Genomic DNA, 17,897 nt, shown 5'->3' with positions numbered 1-17,897 from the left:
ATGGGTCTCCCCTCATCCCCGCTTCATCCCTACAGCAACCCTGCGAGGTAGGTTAGACTGAGAGGCAATGACTGGCCCAAGGTCACCCAGTGAGCTTCATGGCTGAGCGGGGATTTGAACCTTGGCCTTCCAGGTCTTAGGCCAACCCTCTAACCAGTACACCACACTGGGTCTCCAAGCATATAAATAGTGCAATGGTATTTAATACTGGTTCACTGAAAATTCAGTTTTTTTTTTAAAAAAAGTTAATTCATTTCCATTATTCTCAAATATTTCTATAAGCTTAGAGGAAATAAATTTGGTTTTATTTGCTTTCATATGGCATGAATAAATAAAGATTTAGAGATCGATGCATGCAAATACATTGTCTTTTATGGTAGGGTTAAATCCTGAGTGCAAATGATGCATAGGAGATGCATTATTCATTTTTTTTATGTTAGTCCATTTCAGTTATTCTTAAATGCTTCTATAAGCTTAGAGGGAATAAATTTGCTTTTATTTGCGTACATATGGCATGAATAAATAAATTAGAGATCAATGCATGCAGATGTGTTGTATTATGCGATGGGGTAAATTATAAATGTAAACCATGCATCGAAGTCATGAAATGGGCTACAAATGCAATTAAAAGAATGCATTCAAAAGTTGAAGAAAGAGAGGAGACCGCTGAAGGTGTCTCTCCCTGGCTAACCATTAGACCTTTCCACAATTGTAGGCAGACCTCAAGAATGTTTCCTTGTTTGTGCTCACGATGTTCTACTTGAGATTATGGCATTACTGAGTTCTTGGTCTGTAGGGATCACAATGGGCTGCGTGGGAAGGAAGTAGTTTCTTAACTGTGTTGGTCCTTGGACACATTGTCCCCAGGCTAGTCAAGGCTCTTTTGTGCACAGAAAAAAACAAACAGGATGTGGTATTTTATGCCGGATTCAGCTTTCTAAGAATTTCAGAGTGTTCCTTTTTAAAAAGCAAGTTCTCATCACTCAAGTCTGCTGAGACAAGCTTTAATTTATGTATTTATTAAACTTGTAGCCTGACTTTCCTCCAAGGACCTGAAAGCAGGAGATGTACAAGGTCTTTCCTTGTCCCCTTCTACACTCGCATCAATCGGATGAGGAGGATTAATCCGTTAAGTAAGGAGATTTATAACTCACTGTTCATCAATACAGAGGCAGAGTGCAACATGAAATAACATCATAACAACCAACAATAAAACAATAAGGAAATTGCTAAAAACATCAACAGACAAGGCAGCTCAGTGGGAAAGCAACTGGTTGGCATGCAGAAGGTCCCAGGTTAAACCCTGGAGAGTCGCTGCCAGCCAGGGTAGGCATTCCTGAGCTAGGTGGACCAAAGGTACAAGGCAGCTTCCAGATGAGTATTCATCCCGATTCGTCTTCACAGAGCATTCATCTGCATTTGCTTGAGGGGTGTTTATATGTCTTCTCCTTAACTGTTCATTCATCCCACACTTTTGACTGCATTTCCCTGTCACTTTCCAAACAGCAGAAGTCTGGCTTTTGTCTCTCTTTTTGTATTTGCGCTATTGCACTCACATGGCAGAGTACTCCAATCCACTTTAATTGCTCAAACCTACATTTTCTGAAATGTGCAAAATACTGACAGTCTGGAGGTGATCTCAGCAAAAAGGTTAAAAGTAGTTGCTCATTTAACAAAGAGCTGAAAAGGGGCTGACTAAACTGGTATGTCTTCACATGGCGCTAGAAAGACAACAAACATAAAGAGAGGGGGAATCCCACAAATGTGGCGCCGCCAAAGAGAAGATTCAGTCCCATATCACCAACAAATGAACTTCGCCGAGCAGAGGAAGGTCAAGAAGTGCCTCCTGTGTTGATCCTAAAGGACAGGCAGGTTGATATAGGGAGAGGGGGTCCTTCAGGTATTTGGGGGACCCTCAAGACATCCTTTTTATTGTGCATTCATTACGACTTGTGCACATGGTGGTATCGGGGCAGTTATTCACGATCCCGCTTTCAATATTGTTTGTGGCTGAGAAGGTTTGAGGGAGGATATACCGCCTCATTTCTAATCAGTGCGTATCTCGTAACTTCCTGATGAAGTCATATAATTTAGTACACCACAAATATTCTGGGATTTTTTTCAGATCTTGCTTCTGTTGCACTTATAGCTCAAGAGCGGCCCTCCAGACAACATTAATGCGGTAAGTAGCCCTGGGAAGCATCACAGAACTATTCATTCATTCATTGGCGATCACTTGTGGCCAAGTAAGATTGTCTTCCAGGGTAAGGTCTTTAGCGGTGGGTCCGTAAGTGACTGTGGAGGCCAATTCTGGATCCACACAGCCTCCCACAGTGAGGACATAGGTTTCCAGATGGAAGATGGTCATGATGAGGATTTGCTTGACGTGCCTTCCGCTTAGCTCTTTCGTCCTTTTCGCCCTGTACTCGTGCTTCCTCAAAGTCCACAGCACCTTTGATAATGGCCGACCTCCAATTGGGACACTCATGGGCCAAGACATGGGCCAGTTCTCGATGCTCATGTTACATTTTTTTAGATTAGCTTTGAGAACATCTTTAAACTTCTTTTGCTGTCCACCGATATTCCGTTTTCCATCCTTAAGTTGGGAGTAAAGTAGCTGCTTTGGAAAACTGTGATCAGGCATTTGAACAATATGGCAGGTCCAGCGAAGTTGATGTTGGAGGATCATTGTTTCAACACTAGTGGTCTTTGCTTCTTCCAACACGCTAACATTAGTCCGCCTATCTTCCCAAGTAATTTGCAGAATTTTCCGGAGGCAGCGTTGGTGGAATCTTTCAAGAAGTTGGGAGTGGCGTTTATAGATGGTCCATGTTTCACAGGCATACAGTAAGGTCGGTAGTACAATGGCTTTGTAAATAAGCATTTTGGTCTCCCTGCGAATATCCCGATCCTCTACGCATATGAAAAGCTTGGCCTCTCCCTTAACATCAAAAAAACGTGCTTCATCAGCAAGTGCAAACCAATCCCTCTGTAGCACCATCAATCCAGCTTAATGGTGAGACACTGGAGAATGTCGATCACTTTTCTTATCTTGGCAGCCATCTCTCTGTAAAAGCTGACATCAATGCTGAAATTCAGCATCGTCTGAGCCCTGCGAGTGCTGCATTCTCCCGAATGAAGCGTAGAATGTTTGAGGATTGGGATATTCGCAGGGAGACCAAAATTAAATGATGTGTGGATGATCCAGTATAAATCCACCACTGGACTGCCTTCAAGTCGATCCTGACTTATGGCGACCCTCTGAATAGGGATGGTAAGTGGTATTCAGAGGGGGTTTCCCATTGCCTCCCCTTGAGGCTAGTCCTCCCCAGCTGGATGGGGCCTGCTCAGCTTGCCACAGCTGCACAACCAGCATCAGTGACATACTGCAAAATATACTATGCAAAATAAACCCAGTCTGGAGGCACTGTGGGCCACAAGACATTTAGGACTTTAAAGGCAGGCATCACCACTGTGAATTGGGCTCAGAGGAGAATAGGGAGGCATTGCAGGTTGGACTGAGAAAGAGTGACTGGCAAAAGGTCACCCACTGTGAGTTTCATGGCCAGAGTGGAGATCTAAATCCAGGTCTCTGCAATCCTGATCTGACACTCTAAACCTGCCTTCTAGATGTTTTGGATTGCAACTTCCATCAGCCCCAGCTTTTTTAAGCTCAAGGGCCTAGACACCCCTCCAGGGGCTGCATGCCAGCCGTGGGTGTGGTTAAAAGAGGGCACACTCTCACACGCATGCGCGCACACACAAAGACACACAGTCTTCCCTGCCCCAGCAGATCAGCTGAGATGGTGGGAGAGGTACTGCCTTCCTCCCTCATCAACAGATCAGTTGGACGACTGGGCAGGGGACAATTTGCATCCCCATCAAGGTTCTGGGCTGGGCAGAGAAGATTAAGCCGTTCCATCCCCCAAGACTGTCTGCATTTTATTTTATTTTGCTGCCTCCACTAAAACTGATGCAGGTGCTTGATGGGCTGGATCATGTCCTGGGGGCCAGGCTTAGTTCACCCCCCAGTGGAGGCAATGCCTGCTTAAATCTCAGAATCCAGAAGAATTGCAGAACTGCAAAGGATCACATTATGCAAACTAATAAAATGTTAGCATAAGAGAAGCTAAGCACTTTTGCTGCATTTGCATGCAATAGTGCACTGGCCAATTCAGGAGTGCAGGGTCCCTTCATGATAGTCACAGCCATGCCCCCTTCTAAAATTGCCCAACCTTCTTAGATTACTAGGGGGTCTCTGCCCCCTGTTCGCTCCGCTCGCCCAGCCCCAGGCAACCTGATTCCGCTCGCCAGCCTGCTTGCCTCATCTGTTCCTCCGCTGCCACTGCCCTGCACGGCCCTGGACAAACACTGCTGCCAAGCAGCACATCTAGGCTGCACACTGGACTCCTGCCCACCACCCACCCAGGCTGCTGCCACTGCTGTCCCATGCCACCACCTCTCCTGGAGAAATTCCACTGCTGCGTAGGCCGTACATCACCCTCCCTGCCCACCACACCCATCCACTCAGGGTGTTGCTGCCGCCGCTGGCCATAAGTCACTCGCTCACTTGCCGATGCTGCTACCTCCATTGCCTTGCCTGCTTACCAAGGCGGACAGTGGCGGGGCAGTGCGAGGGGTGTGCAATTGTGGGGGAAGCATTCACATTGCAATTTGCAGTGCCACCTGCCCATGGTGCTGCAAACTGCACAGCATGATGCTTACATTTTTATGTATATAGATAGAATAATCTGGCTAGGCTTCTCTGTCATCATTTGAATGTCCTTTCTCACTGTCAGAGATATTGCTTTTGAATTACCGAATTGAGTGTCTACACATTTACTTCCTGCTGCTACCAAACTGCTTGATGATGTAGATGGGCTGCTGTCATCAGGATTCACTAGCTCATCTACAATTAACAGAATTCTCACTCTCTGCAACTTGACTTGTACAAATAGGAACTAATAAGAACTCTTTTCACTTTGATTGGTTCCAATCAGGAGGAAACGACAAGGAAGCAAGTTAGAAGGCTCTTCTCAGTGGCTAACTCCCCTTTCATGCTGATTGGCTCATAGGGTCCTGGAGACATAGAGACTCTGCTGGGACCTGGCTCCCAAAAATGTAAGGGGTCTAAGACCCCCCAAGACCCTGGATGACTACACCTCTGGTTGCATGATCCAGACAGGGTTGCCAAATCCTGTATTTATTTATTTATTTCTGCCACTGTTTAGGGGTGGCATTGGCACAAAAATACCACAGACCTGTGTCTGGTGGGATGCACCTTTGTGTTTATGCTGGCTGGACAGCTCCAGATTCTCTGGAGAGCACCATCATAGTCAGTGCCTGGAATGAATTTACAGATTAACCAGTTCAGTGAATTAATGCAAAATTCTCTAAATTATACCTGAAAGCAGTTCCTATAATTTCTGAGGGAACTGAACATGAATTATGTTCCTTTTGCAGTGGAACGCTGAGTGATTTTAATTCAATTCAATTTTAATTTCAGTTTAATATTTTATATATAGGGGTTTCCTTGCACTTAACTCTGTATTTGATTGTGGCCATTTCATTTACCATATTTACCTATCTGACAAGTGATGCTGCTGTCAGATATTGCCCGGGTTTTCTGACACACTTTTAGTTTTGACTTCCTGTTCATCCCTTGACTACGTAAAGAAAACGGATGTCAAAATGGGGTTATTATTACTTAAGATCCAGGGCAGCTGCTTGTGCAAGCAGGCCTTTATGTTATGGAATTAATTCCATTCCTTAATTTCAACCCCTAAATTACTCTGCTCTGCAAGATGCTTTTCATCAGCCAACATAAACTTTTGCTAGAAATCTCTCCGTAAAGCCATGCACGGTTTATTAGAAAGTGGCTCCTGAGAAGTGATGGCCCTCCAGTATGGTGACATCCTGGAGCCTGGAGGATGTTTCTGGATACAGGAGCCACTCGTGCCCACGCAAGGCAACCCAAACAATGCCCAGTTGTGGTTTTTGCATCACCCCCAAGGCACATGAGTCTCTCCTCATCTTAAACCTTATAATTATCGCCTTCATCTTAAACCAACTTCGGGTTGTTGATGACACAGCCAGGGAGGAAATGGCTGTCAAGAACAGGGGCCACCAGCAATGGAGACTTACTGGTCCAACCAGACTGGGGAAACTCTTTGCTACCGTTTGTCAAGGTGTGTTCCTGCAAGGCTCCCTCCTCATTTGGGAGTGACTGATTAGAATCCTTCCCAGTTTGATGCCCTTAGGAAGTCGCAAGCAAGTTCCTAGGCAGGTGTGCTTACATTTTCTTCTGTTCACCCAAAGGTTTGGAGAAAAGATTGAAGATCGCACCTCTGACAATGTGGCTCCAGGTGAGTTGTGTGAACTGTGGGTGGCTGATCAGAATCAAAGGCTTTTCTTGTCTTGAATTTAGTCAGAAAAGATCAGAGAGCGAGGAAGGATCCTTAAACACTGGACTGTCGTCGGCAATTGGCAGGACAAGCTTTGACAATTAATAGCTTGGAGAGGTTGGGATGGAAAGTAAATCATTCACAACGCAACACAGAATGAGGATTCTCTGCTTCTAGTGCTTAATCCATCTTTATGCTAAGACCCCAGGCAGGCGCCTCCGCTGTATTCTTTTCAGTCCTTGCTTAAAATATTTCTGTTTAGGCAATCCTAAACATCCAGACGTGTAGATGCTGATGTGTTCTAAAACCCTTATAGTCGACTGCTGTTTTAATCATTTTTTAAAAAATGTTTTAATTACTTGTTTGCAACTGTGTTTATAGATGAATGCTTTGCTTTTTACAGTCAAGTGGTATATGCATTTTCTTACATAATAAATAAATAAGCCCATGGAAAGCTTAACAGTGCAATAGCCTCTTGCATGTTTACTCAGAAGTAAGTCCCAGAGTGTTCCATGGGACGTGCACCCAGAATAAGCTGGCAGCCTAAATCCATGCTGAATTGTGGCCCAAAGTTTTCCCAGTGTCATTTCCAAATGGAAGAGACAATGTAAGGTGTTCTCAGGTGGAGGGGGGGGTCAGTTAAGGACGCATATGTGTGTTTGGAGGGGGCAGTTTAGCTGTATAATTGTACTGAATGCATTTTAGACTATTTGATTTGGTGTTATCCAAGTCTGTAAAACTATGGGGTGGGAAGACTTGTAGGATCTCTTTTCTTCTATTTTAGTTGCAGAGAAGGCCCGTGCACCTTGGGGGAGGGCTGTAGCTCAGGGGAGAGCATCTGCTTTGGATGCTGAAGATTCTCAGGTCAATCTCCAAGTAGGGCTGGCGGGAGATATCCCTGCCTGAAACCCTAGAGAGCTGCTACCACTCTGTGTCAGAGACAGTACTGAGCTAGATGGGCCAATGGTCTGACGCAGTACAAGGCAACATCCTTTCCCCCCTCCTTTTCTAGAGACCCTCAAGGTGTATCCACTGGTGCCTGGTGCAAAATAGTGGCAGCAAGAGCAGGGCATATGTACACTTACAATAGCTCAGATGTTTTGGACGACAACTCCCATCAGCCCTGGGCAGCATGGCCATGCTGGTTGGGGCTGATGGGAGTTGTCGTCCAAAACATTGGGAGGGCACCCGGCTGGTGAAGGGCAACTTACGACAAAGGAACAGGGTGAGAACCTCTTCAGCCCAGGAATATGTGGTCAGTACCACAATTCAGACTCGCCCACAAATCCACTTCTCCATTTCAGCACTCTAACCTTGCTGCTGGGCTTCCCCAGATGACCTCTGGAGCCAGCATTCGTCCTGCTTTGCTTGCACAAAGCTTTCGCAGTGGTTAGACTATGTCTGATCCCTTTACTGAGCATTCGTCCTGATTTGCTTATGGGGTGTATAGATGTCTTCCTGTGAATAATTGTTCATCCCACATTTCTCCATGCATTTCTAGCCTGCTTCTGTGTTGGAATTGCTTTTTAATATGTTTAAAAACCTTTTATTAAAAAAACAGTATGTTTTTTAACCTTTTTTAAAAGATGTCTTCAAAGCTTTTAAAAAATGTTTTTAAAGTTGTTTTGTTCTAATGTATTTTAAAGTCTGTTTTTATGATGTTTTAAAGTATTTCTAGTGCTTTTGTTTTGCCGCCCTGGGCTCCTGCTGGGAGGAAGGGTGGGATATAAATCAAATAATAAATAAATAAATTTCCCCATCACTTTTGAAACCAGAGAAAGTCCTTTTAAAAAAAAGTGGATTTGCTGCACCTGGGCGACAGAGCGGCTTTAATTGAGCAAACCTAAATTTCTGGCATGCATTTGAATTCCTTCCATAAAATATTCACATAAATATTCCATAAAATATTCTAGACTCTAGAGGCAAACTCCCATTGTTAAAAGATCTGGGAAAATTAAAGATTTACACCAGTTCAGCTCCCCCCAGCTGTTTCCAAACAGGAGCTGTGGGGGGGTGTGGCAATGCAAGGGGGCACATTCAGCACTCAGTTTAGGACAAAAAGATGTCAGCATTCCATGGCTTGAATCCCTTCTGCAAAATACTGACTGTGACCAGTAGAACAGTGGCAAATTCAGAAGTGCAGGGTCCCTTCATGAGAGTCACAGCCATACCCCCTTCTAAGATTATACAACTTTCTAAGATTATAAAATAATCTGCCCAAGCTTGAATGCCACTTTCTGCTTCTCCATAACTGTCACCATTTGACAGTCTTTTCTCACTGTCAGAGATATTGCTTGAATTACTGAATTCAGTGTCTACACGTTTATCTCCTGCTGCTGACAAATAGCTTGATGATGTAGATGGGATGGTGTCATCAGGATTCACTGCCTCTTCTTCTGCAGTTACAGAATTCTCACTCTCCAGAACTTGGCTTTTTGAAGTAGGAACTAATAGGAACTCCTTTCACTCTCATTGGCTCCAATAAGCAGGAAACAATGAAGCAAATTAGAAGACTCTTCGCAGTGGCTAACACACTGCCTTGTCATGCTGATTGGCTCATAGAATGCTGGAGACATCAGGACCCTGCTGGAAAACAGCCCCCCCAAAAGTAAGGGGTCTAAGATCCCCCCAGACAATCCCTGGTGACAGTCTATAGGCACCAACCTAGTGTTAAACACTTGGGAGTCAGGAGCCCTTGCAGTTCTACTGCTAAACCCCTAATGAGGGTATGAATGGCCTTAAGCCAACAAGACAGGAGAGGATACAACTGCAAGAAACAGCGCAATCCTATGCATACTTCCCCCGAAGTAAGCCTCCCTGTGTTCCAAGTGCATAGGATCATGTTGTAAAGCTGTATAAACAGCAACTTGCCATGTCAGTCAGGAAAACGACCTGCATTTTACATACTAGGCTGTAGCAAACTTTGCCAGCCTCTCCTTGTCCCATCTGAAGGGGGTTTGGTCATTTTTTAATTTCTTGATCAGCTCTTTTATGAACAGCCAAGCTGGTCAGACCAAATTTGCCATGTCTTTTCTTAACCAGGAGATATTTTCTTATTGGTCATTGTCATTTGCATGGATATCTCAGACGTCCAACCAGATGCGTTTCCGCAAAGGCCAGGATTCATTTGAGCTCAACAATCGGCTGCGGCAGAGGGTGGGGCTTGCCTACCAATCTCTGATAACTTCCTTGCAAAAAGTTGTATTTACATATTTTTCTCCCCCCCACACACACATTTTGAATGCTATTGCATGAAGAGATTTTAGAACAATCCTGGTGTGTTCTGAATTTCACATGTTCATACCTGATACTATCGCCTTCACAAAATTCTAAAGCCAGGTTTGAAAAATTGCCAAATTGCAAATTTGGGCAAATTTTGTTTTTGGCTTTACCTAACAAATGTTTACGGCCAGAAGCTCAGTCTTAACCTACCTGAAGTAAAGTAGGAATTATAAGAAGAGTACTTCTGAGAATGTACAGAAAGCTTTGGAGGATGAAATGGGGTCAGGTCCGTAGCTAGAAATTCTGTGGAGCATAAGGCTGAAGGCCAAGAATGGTGAACCTTTAGCCCTCCAGATGTGGCTGAACTACAACTCCCATCATCCCTGGCCATTGACCATAGTTGCTGGGGCTGATGGGAATTGTAGTTATGCAACTTTTAGAGGACCAAAGGTTTCTGCTACTTGAGATGGGGTGAAGTAATGCATAGGAAGCTCTCTTATATTGGAGGGGGCTGTCACTCAAATCCCCTGAACACATTGAAAGAGTAATGAGACAGGGTCTCTTTGCATAGCCCTGGATAGTCCCCTCACCCCAGTCACGTTTACAGATTAACAGTGCAATCTTATGCAGACTTAACTGGGAGCAAGGGTGCTTTCAGATGGGAGTTTATTATGGGATCAGTGCTTCTTAAGCATGTAATTTTTTTGCAGCGCACTTCCAAACTGCTGCTATTTTGCAGGTGGGATTCAATCACATACAAATTCAAGTCATGCACTGAAAGTGGATTTGGTACTCTTGTGCAATTATTATTTATTTTCTTTTATTTATTGTATGTATATCCGTCCCTTCCTCGCAGAAGGAGTCCAATAAACCCACTTCCAAAAACCAAATAAAAAACCAACCCTGGCTTTTTGTGATACATGTCAGGGAAATGTACTGGAAAATGAGGATAACAATTCCTTAATGCAACATTGTATAATCTCCCTGCAAATAAAGAGTTGGAGTCCAAAACCAGGTTGGGAAAGAGCAATTGAAAGTGATTTAAGGTGCAATCCCAAACACACTTACCTGGGAGCAGCTCTATTGAATCCATTGGGGCTTACATTTGAATAGACACGTATAGGATTGCACCGTTGGTTACATTAAATATTAAAATGAAACATTTTAATTTTATAAAATTGTGTCCCAAAGCGGCCTTGGGTTTGTCGGTGTCCTCACTAGCTTTGCATGCATTGGCCATAATGCCACAATTTAGGAAGGAGCATGGCTGTCTCTGAGGGTGCTTCCAGACAACCTGTTTCTTGAGAATTCATCCTGATTTGTTTGCAAAGAGAATACACGATGTTGCATCAAAGCAAATGTGATGCCACCCTTTCCAGTCCATTTCCCTGCCACTTTCTATATCCCCGATCTTTTAGAGAAGCGGGTTTGTTGCACAAGACCTCCCAGTCATGTGTAACTGCACAACCTGAATTTGCCAGTTTGGGATTGACTCTCACCCAGAAAGAGTTACAATCTGTAACGGGCCTCTGTGAATGTAAGGGTGGACCTGAGAGCTGTGTCCCACATTACTCATAGAGTTAGGGTTGCCAGGTTCTTGGCAGAGCTTGGAAAAGTTATTTTTTTGAACTACGACTTCCATCAACCCAATCCAGTGGCCATGCTGGCTGGGGCTGATGGGAGTTGTAGTTTTAAAAAGTAACTTTTCCAAGCTCTGGTTCTTGGTTGCCAGGCCCAGCCTCCCAGAGGTCTTCTGCATCTTTAAAAGTTGTGCAGGGGAAAGGGAGAATTCCATCTTGTGGTTTTTCCCATTACAGGGTTGCAAGAACACCTGCACTTGGCTGCCTTTCTCTCCTCCTAAACATACAGGATCAGTCTCAGGCGATGGACCAGGCAACCCTACATAGAGCAGACCTGCTGAAATCAATGGGCATGACTAACGTCAACCCATTGATGTGACTGAGTCTACTCTGCAGATGACTAATGCTGGATGCCACCCTGAGACTTATTTTTCAGAAACGGAAGCAGAGCATCCAAAAGAGGAAGCAGGGAATCTCCCTAAGTGGCCCAGGTCCCTTCTGTGGCTACAGCTGTGGCTGGGAGAGAGTGAGGGGCTTGCCCCAAACTGGTTGCTGAGTCAGCGCAGATGAGACCACAGCAGAACGCGCCTTGCACAAGACCACACTTCTGCCTGCTGATGGAGACATCTCTCCCCTGAAATATTTTGCTGTCTTCCCCTGCAGGCTGCACAGGGCACAGCAGGCCTTGGGAACGGGGGAGTCAAAGGAGGGCAACATCTGCCTTCTCTTCCAGACCAGCAAGGTGGGTTACTGGGGGACAGTCCTTCTCAAAGAACAAGGAGGGTCTTTCTAGTTACTTTTTTGAACTACAACTCCCATCAGCCCAATCCAGTGGCCATGTTGGCTGGGGCTGATGGGAGTTGTAGTTTAAAAAAGTAACTTTTACAAGCTCTGAGTACCAGCCCAAGCTATTTGGGTGTCTGCCTGCAGGTGAACCCAAATGACAACACCCCTCCCTGCCATTCACCAATTTGGGCCCTGATTCACTTCTACCCTGCATAAACCTCTCTGAATTGAGCAGGACCAGCCATTATTTGGAGCAGTGATATTTTGAGTGGTGCCAGTGGGATCTAAGGGGCTGACTTTGGCTTCTTGTGCAGTGCAACGCAGGCCTTCAACCCATTTTAACTGCACACACACACCATCTGATATTTTGGGAAAGCACCCTGGAAGCACCCTGTGATTCTGGCATTCAGAAGCAGAGCATCTGATGAGTGTAGCTTCTATCTAGGCAGAAATTGGTGTCTTTCTCTCTCATTCTCTAACAATTAGACTTGATGGTGTGAGGCAACCTTGCTGCTTGCACTTGCTAATTACACAACAGGGCTATGTATATTTCAAGCAATCTCCAGTAATTGGCATCCTGAGAACTTCTGTTTCCATTTTCTCCCCCCTTTCTTTTTAAAGCAAGTTTCTAGCCCTTAACACCATTGAAAAAAGTGTGAAATTGTGTGGAGAAAGCTTGATAAAACTGTATTAAGTGTGCTGACTAGTGGTGAAAGACTGGAGACCTCTTTAGTCCCTTACTTGTTCATTGCTTAATACCAGAGTGAATCTCCAGGGGACTTTCAACAATTTAACATTCAAAAGTTATTTTTTAAAAAGTAAAACAACAAATAATTAATAATCACAACACAACAACAAACAAACCTCTAAAAAGAAAACAGTATCACTGTTAGCAGCAACTAAAAAAAGCAACCCTAACATATAAGCCATAGGACCCAGCTAGGGTTGCCAGGTTCCTGGCCTCAGACTGATCCTGTATCTTTAGGAGGAGAGAAAGTCAGCCAAGTGCAGGTGTTCTTGCAACACTGTAATGGGAAAAGCCACAAGGTGGAATTCTCCCTCCCCCCTGCACAACTTCTAAAGATACAGAAGACCCTTTGGTTGCCAGGCCCGGCCTCCCAGAGGTCTTCTGTATCTTTAAAAGGTGTTCAGGGGGAAGGGAGGATTCCACCTTGTGGTTTTTCCCATTACAGAGTTGCAAGAACACCTGCACTTGGCTGACTTTCTGTTCTCCTAAAGATACAGGATCAGTCTCAGGCTTTGAACCTGGCAACCCTAGACCCAGCTCATTATATTCCATCAAATCTCAAAGAAAATATTGTTTTAACTTGGTGCTGAAAAGATGTAAGAGCCGATGCCTGGCAGGCTTCTCTGGGGAAATCATCCAGTAGGCAGGGCCCCACAACTAAGAAGTTGCCACCTTCCAAACCTCTCTTGGAGGGTGCACTCAGAAAGGGACCTCTGCCTATCTTAGAAAGTTCATGTTGGGAGAGTCATTCCATTAGGCACTGGGGTTCTGAGCCACACCAGACTTTCTACATTAAAACCAGCACTTTGAATTGGGCTCAGAAATTTAGAGGCAGGCAGTTTTGCTGTGCTGTACAGGGTCAGACCACCCCCTCTCCATCAGCTGTGTGTACCAGTTGCAGTTTCTGAACCATGTCTCTAGTGGAGACAGCCAAATTTAAAATAGGAGAATTAAGTTTTACTTTTACAGCTGAAAAAGTCCAGCCCCTTATAGACTCCAGGCACTGGTTCAGGACTTGCACAGCAAGTGGTTGGACTAGTTGACCTCCAAGATCCCTTCCTATAGTCCCATGATGACATAAGAATTGTTCACGCTCAGGAGAGCCCACCTTCTATTTTGATTTGAGTCACTATTATGAGCCTTTCTCTTCATAGGAAGGAAGGAAGCACAGAGAAATGATTCATGCCAAGATGCAAAGGGTAATCCTCCTTGGCAGCGAAGGGCGGGCGGGCGGGGGTATTCCAGTCTCACCTAATTCAACGGCTGCTTCGATTTGAATTGCCATTCTTTGTTCATTCATGTTTTGTCAAATCATCAAACCACTCTTCTCTTGTGCCCCCCCCCGCCTTCATCCATTCTCTTGGTAGCACACTAAATCTGTCTCTGCTTGAAGAATAGCAGGTATGCAGGTCAGGCTATTTACCTTCTAGCAGGGAAGACTGTCCATCTTTGACTGTCCATCTTTGATATTCTGATTAACAAGCTAGCTAAATGTGGGCTGGATGGAACAGCTATCAGGTGGATCCACAGTTGGCTCCAGAATCGTACTCAAAGAACGCTTATCAATGGTTCCTTCTCAAACTGGGTGGAAGTAACGAGTGGAGTACCACAGGGTTCGGTCCTGAGCCCAATGCTCTTCAACATTTTTATTAACGACTGGGATGAGGAGGTACAAAGCATGCTTATGTAGATGATACAAAATTGCAGGGCACAGCTAATACCATGGAAGGCAGAAACAAAATTCAAAGGGACCTTGATAGGCTGGAGCATTGGGCTGAAAACAACAGAATGAAATTCGACAGGGATAAATGCAAAGTTCTACACTTAGGAAAAAGAAACCAAATGCTCAGTTATAAGATGGGGGATATTTGGCTCAGCCATATGACATGTGAGAAGGATCTTGCAATTGTCGTTGATCACAAGCTGAATATGAGCCAACAGTGTGATGTGGCTGCAAAAAAGGCAAACGCTATAAGAACATAAGAACATAAGAAGAGCCTGCTGGATCAGGCCAGTGGCCCATCTAGTCCAGCATCCTGTTCTCACAGTGGCCTACCAGGTGCCTGGGGGAAGCCCGCAAGCAGGACCCGAGTGCAAGAACACTCTCCCCTCCTGAGGCTTCCGGCAACTGGTTTTCAGAAGCATGCTGCCTCTGACTAGGGTGGCAGAGCACAGCCATCATGGTTAGTAGCCATTGATAGCCCTGTCCTCCATGAATTTGTCTAATCTTCTTTTAAAGCCATCCAAGCTGGTGGCCATTACTGCATCTTGCGGGAGCAAATTCCATAGTTTAACTATGCGCTGAGTAAAGAAGTACTTCCTTTTGTCTGTCCTGAATCTTCCAACATTCAGCTTCTTTGAATGTCCACGAGTTCTAGTATTATGAGAGAGGGAGAAGAACTTATCTCTATCCACTTACTCAATGCCATGCATAATTTTATACACTTCTATCATGTCTCCTCTGACCCGCCTTTTCTCTAAACTAAAAAGCCCCAAATGCTGCAACCTTTCCTCGTAAGGAAGTCGCTCCATCCCCTTGATCATTCTGGTTGCCCTCTTCTGAACCTTTTCCAACTCTATAATATCCTTTCTGAGATGAGGCGACCAGAACTGTACACAGTATTCCAAATGCGGCCACACCATAGATTTATACAACGGCATTATGATATTGGCTGTTTTATTTTCAACACCTTTCCTAATTATTGCTAGCATGGAATTTGCCTTTTTCACAGCTGCCGCACACTGGGTCGACATTTTCATCGTGCTGTCCACCACAACCCCGAGGTCTCTCTCCTGGTCGGTCACCGCCAGTTCAGACCCCATGAGCGTATATGTGAAATTAAGATTTTTTGCTCCAATATGCATAATTTTACACTTGTTTATATTGAATTGCATTTGCCATTTTTCTGCCCATTCACTCAGTTTGGAGAGGTCTTTTTGGAGCTCTTCGCAATCCCTTTTTGTTTTAACAACCCTGAACAATTTAGTGTCGTCAGCAAACTTGGCCACTTCACTGCTCACTCCTAATTCTAGGTCATTAATGAACAAGTTGAAAAGTACAGGTCCCAATACCGATCCTTGAGGGACTCCACTTTCTACAGCCCTCCATTGGGAGAACTGTCCGTTGATTCCTACTCTCTGCTTTCTGCTTCTTAACCAATTCCTTATCCACAAGAGGGCCTCTCCTCTTATTCCATGACTGCTAAGCTTCCTCAGAAGCCTTTGGTGAGGTACCTTGTCAAACGCTTTTTGAAAGTCTAAGTACACTATGTCCACTGGATCACCTCTATCTATATGCCTGTTGACACTCTCAAAGAATTCTAATAGGTTACTGAGACAGGACTTTCCCTTGCAGAAGCCATGCTGGCTCTGCTTCAGCAAGGCTTGTTCTTCTATGTGCTTAGTTAATCTAGCTTTAATCATACTTTCTACCAGTTTTCCAGGGACAGAAGTTAAGCTAACTGGCCTGTAATTTCCGGGATCCCCTCTGGATCCCTTTTTGAAGATTGGCGTTACATTTGCCACTTTCCAGTCCTCAGGCACGGAGGAGGACCCGAGGGACAAGTTACATATTTTAGTTAGCAGATCAGCAATTTCACCTTTGAGTTCTTTGAGAACTCTCGGGTGGATGCCATCCGGGCCCGGTGATTTGTCAGTTTTTATATTGTCCATTAAGCTTAGAACTTCCTCTCTCGTTACCACTATTTGTCTCAGTTCCTCAGAATCCCTTCCTGCAAATGTTAGTTCAGGTTCAGGGATCTGCCCTATATCTTCCACTGTGAAGACAGATGCAAAGAATTCATTTAGCTTCTCTGCAATCTCCTTATTGTTCTTTAGTACACCTTTGACTCCCTTATCATCCAAGGGTCCAATTGTCTCCCTAGATGGTCTCCTGCTTTGAATGTATTTATAGAATTTTTTGTTGTTGGTTTTTATGTTCTTAGCAATGTGCTCCTCAAATTCTTTTTTAGCATCCCTTATTGTCTTCTTGCATTTCTTTTGCCAGAGTTTGTGTTCTTTTTTATTTTCTTCATTCGGACAAGACTTCCATTTTCTGAAGGAAGACTTTTTGCCTCTAAGAGCTTCCTTGACTTTGCTCGTTAACCATGCTGGCATCTTCTTGGCCCTGGCAGTACCTTTTCTGATCTGCGGTATGCACTCCAGTTGAGCTTCTAATATAGTGTTTTTAAACAACTTCCAAGCATTTTCGAGTGATGTGACCCTCTGGACCTTGTTTTTCAGCTTTCTTTTTACCAATCCCCTCATTTTTGTGAAGTTTCCTCTTTTGAAGTCAAATGTGACCGTGTTGGATTTTCTTGGCAATTGGCCAGTTACATGTATGTTTAATTTAATAGCACTGTGGTCACTGCTCCCAATCGGTTCAACAACACTTACATCTCGCACCAGGTCCTGGTCCCCACTGAGGATTAAGTCCAGGGTTGCCGTCCCTCTGGTCGGTTCCATGACCAACTGGTCTAGGGAATAGTCATTTAGAATATCTAGAAACTTTGCTTCTTTGTCATGACTGGAACACATATGCAGCCAGTCTATGTCCGGGTAGTTGAAGTCACCCATTACTACCACATTTCCTAGTTTGGATGCTTCCTCAATTTCATATCTCATCTCAAGGTCTCCCTGAGCATGTTGATCAGGGGGACGATAGATCGTTCCCAGTATTAAGTCCCTCCTGGGGCACGGTATCACCACCCACAACGATTCTGTGGAGCAGTCTGCCTCTTTTGGGGTTTCGAGCTTGCTGGATTCAATGCCTTCTTTCACGTATAGAGCGACTCCACCACCAATACGTCCTTCCCTGTCCTTCCGATATAGTTTATATCCAGGGATAACCGTATCCCACTGGTTTTCTCCATTCCACCAGGTCTCCGTTATGCTCACTATATCAATGCTCTTCTCTAAGACCAAGCACTCCAGTTCTCCCATCTTGGTTCGGAGGCTCCTAGCATTAGCGTACAGGCACTTGTAAGCAGTGTCTCTCTTCAAGTGTCTTTGGCACTTGTGGTTAGGCCTGTGGTAATTTTGCTCTTCTGCATTTATATCCTGTGCCCCTGCTCTCACAATGCCTACTTCTAGGCCTACCCCTTTTAAAATTTCATCATTTCTTTGGTTTTTATCCCAGGGGGGAGGTTTATTCCAAAC

At 44.6% G+C, this 17,897-nt stretch overlaps 1 protein-coding gene across 1 annotated transcript in view; it reads left to right on the top strand.

Moving 5' to 3' along the window:
* Positions 1 to 17,897, top strand: part of LOC133386493 (bactericidal permeability-increasing protein-like) — a 55,198-nt gene continuing 37,301 nt past the window's right edge. Inside the window, exons 1-2 of the mRNA XM_061630149.1 lie at positions 1 to 47; positions 11,870 to 11,948. Coding sequence (XP_061486133.1) covers positions 1 to 47; positions 11,870 to 11,948 — 126 coding nt within the window. The remainder of the gene's footprint in view (positions 48 to 11,869; positions 11,949 to 17,897) is intronic.

The sequence above is a fragment of the Rhineura floridana genome, chromosome 6 (genome assembly GCF_030035675.1).
Source record: "Rhineura floridana isolate rRhiFlo1 chromosome 6, rRhiFlo1.hap2, whole genome shotgun sequence".
Taxonomy (NCBI): domain Eukaryota; kingdom Metazoa; phylum Chordata; class Lepidosauria; order Squamata; family Rhineuridae; genus Rhineura; species Rhineura floridana.
This window is presented reverse-complemented; position numbering and strand designations above follow the sequence as displayed.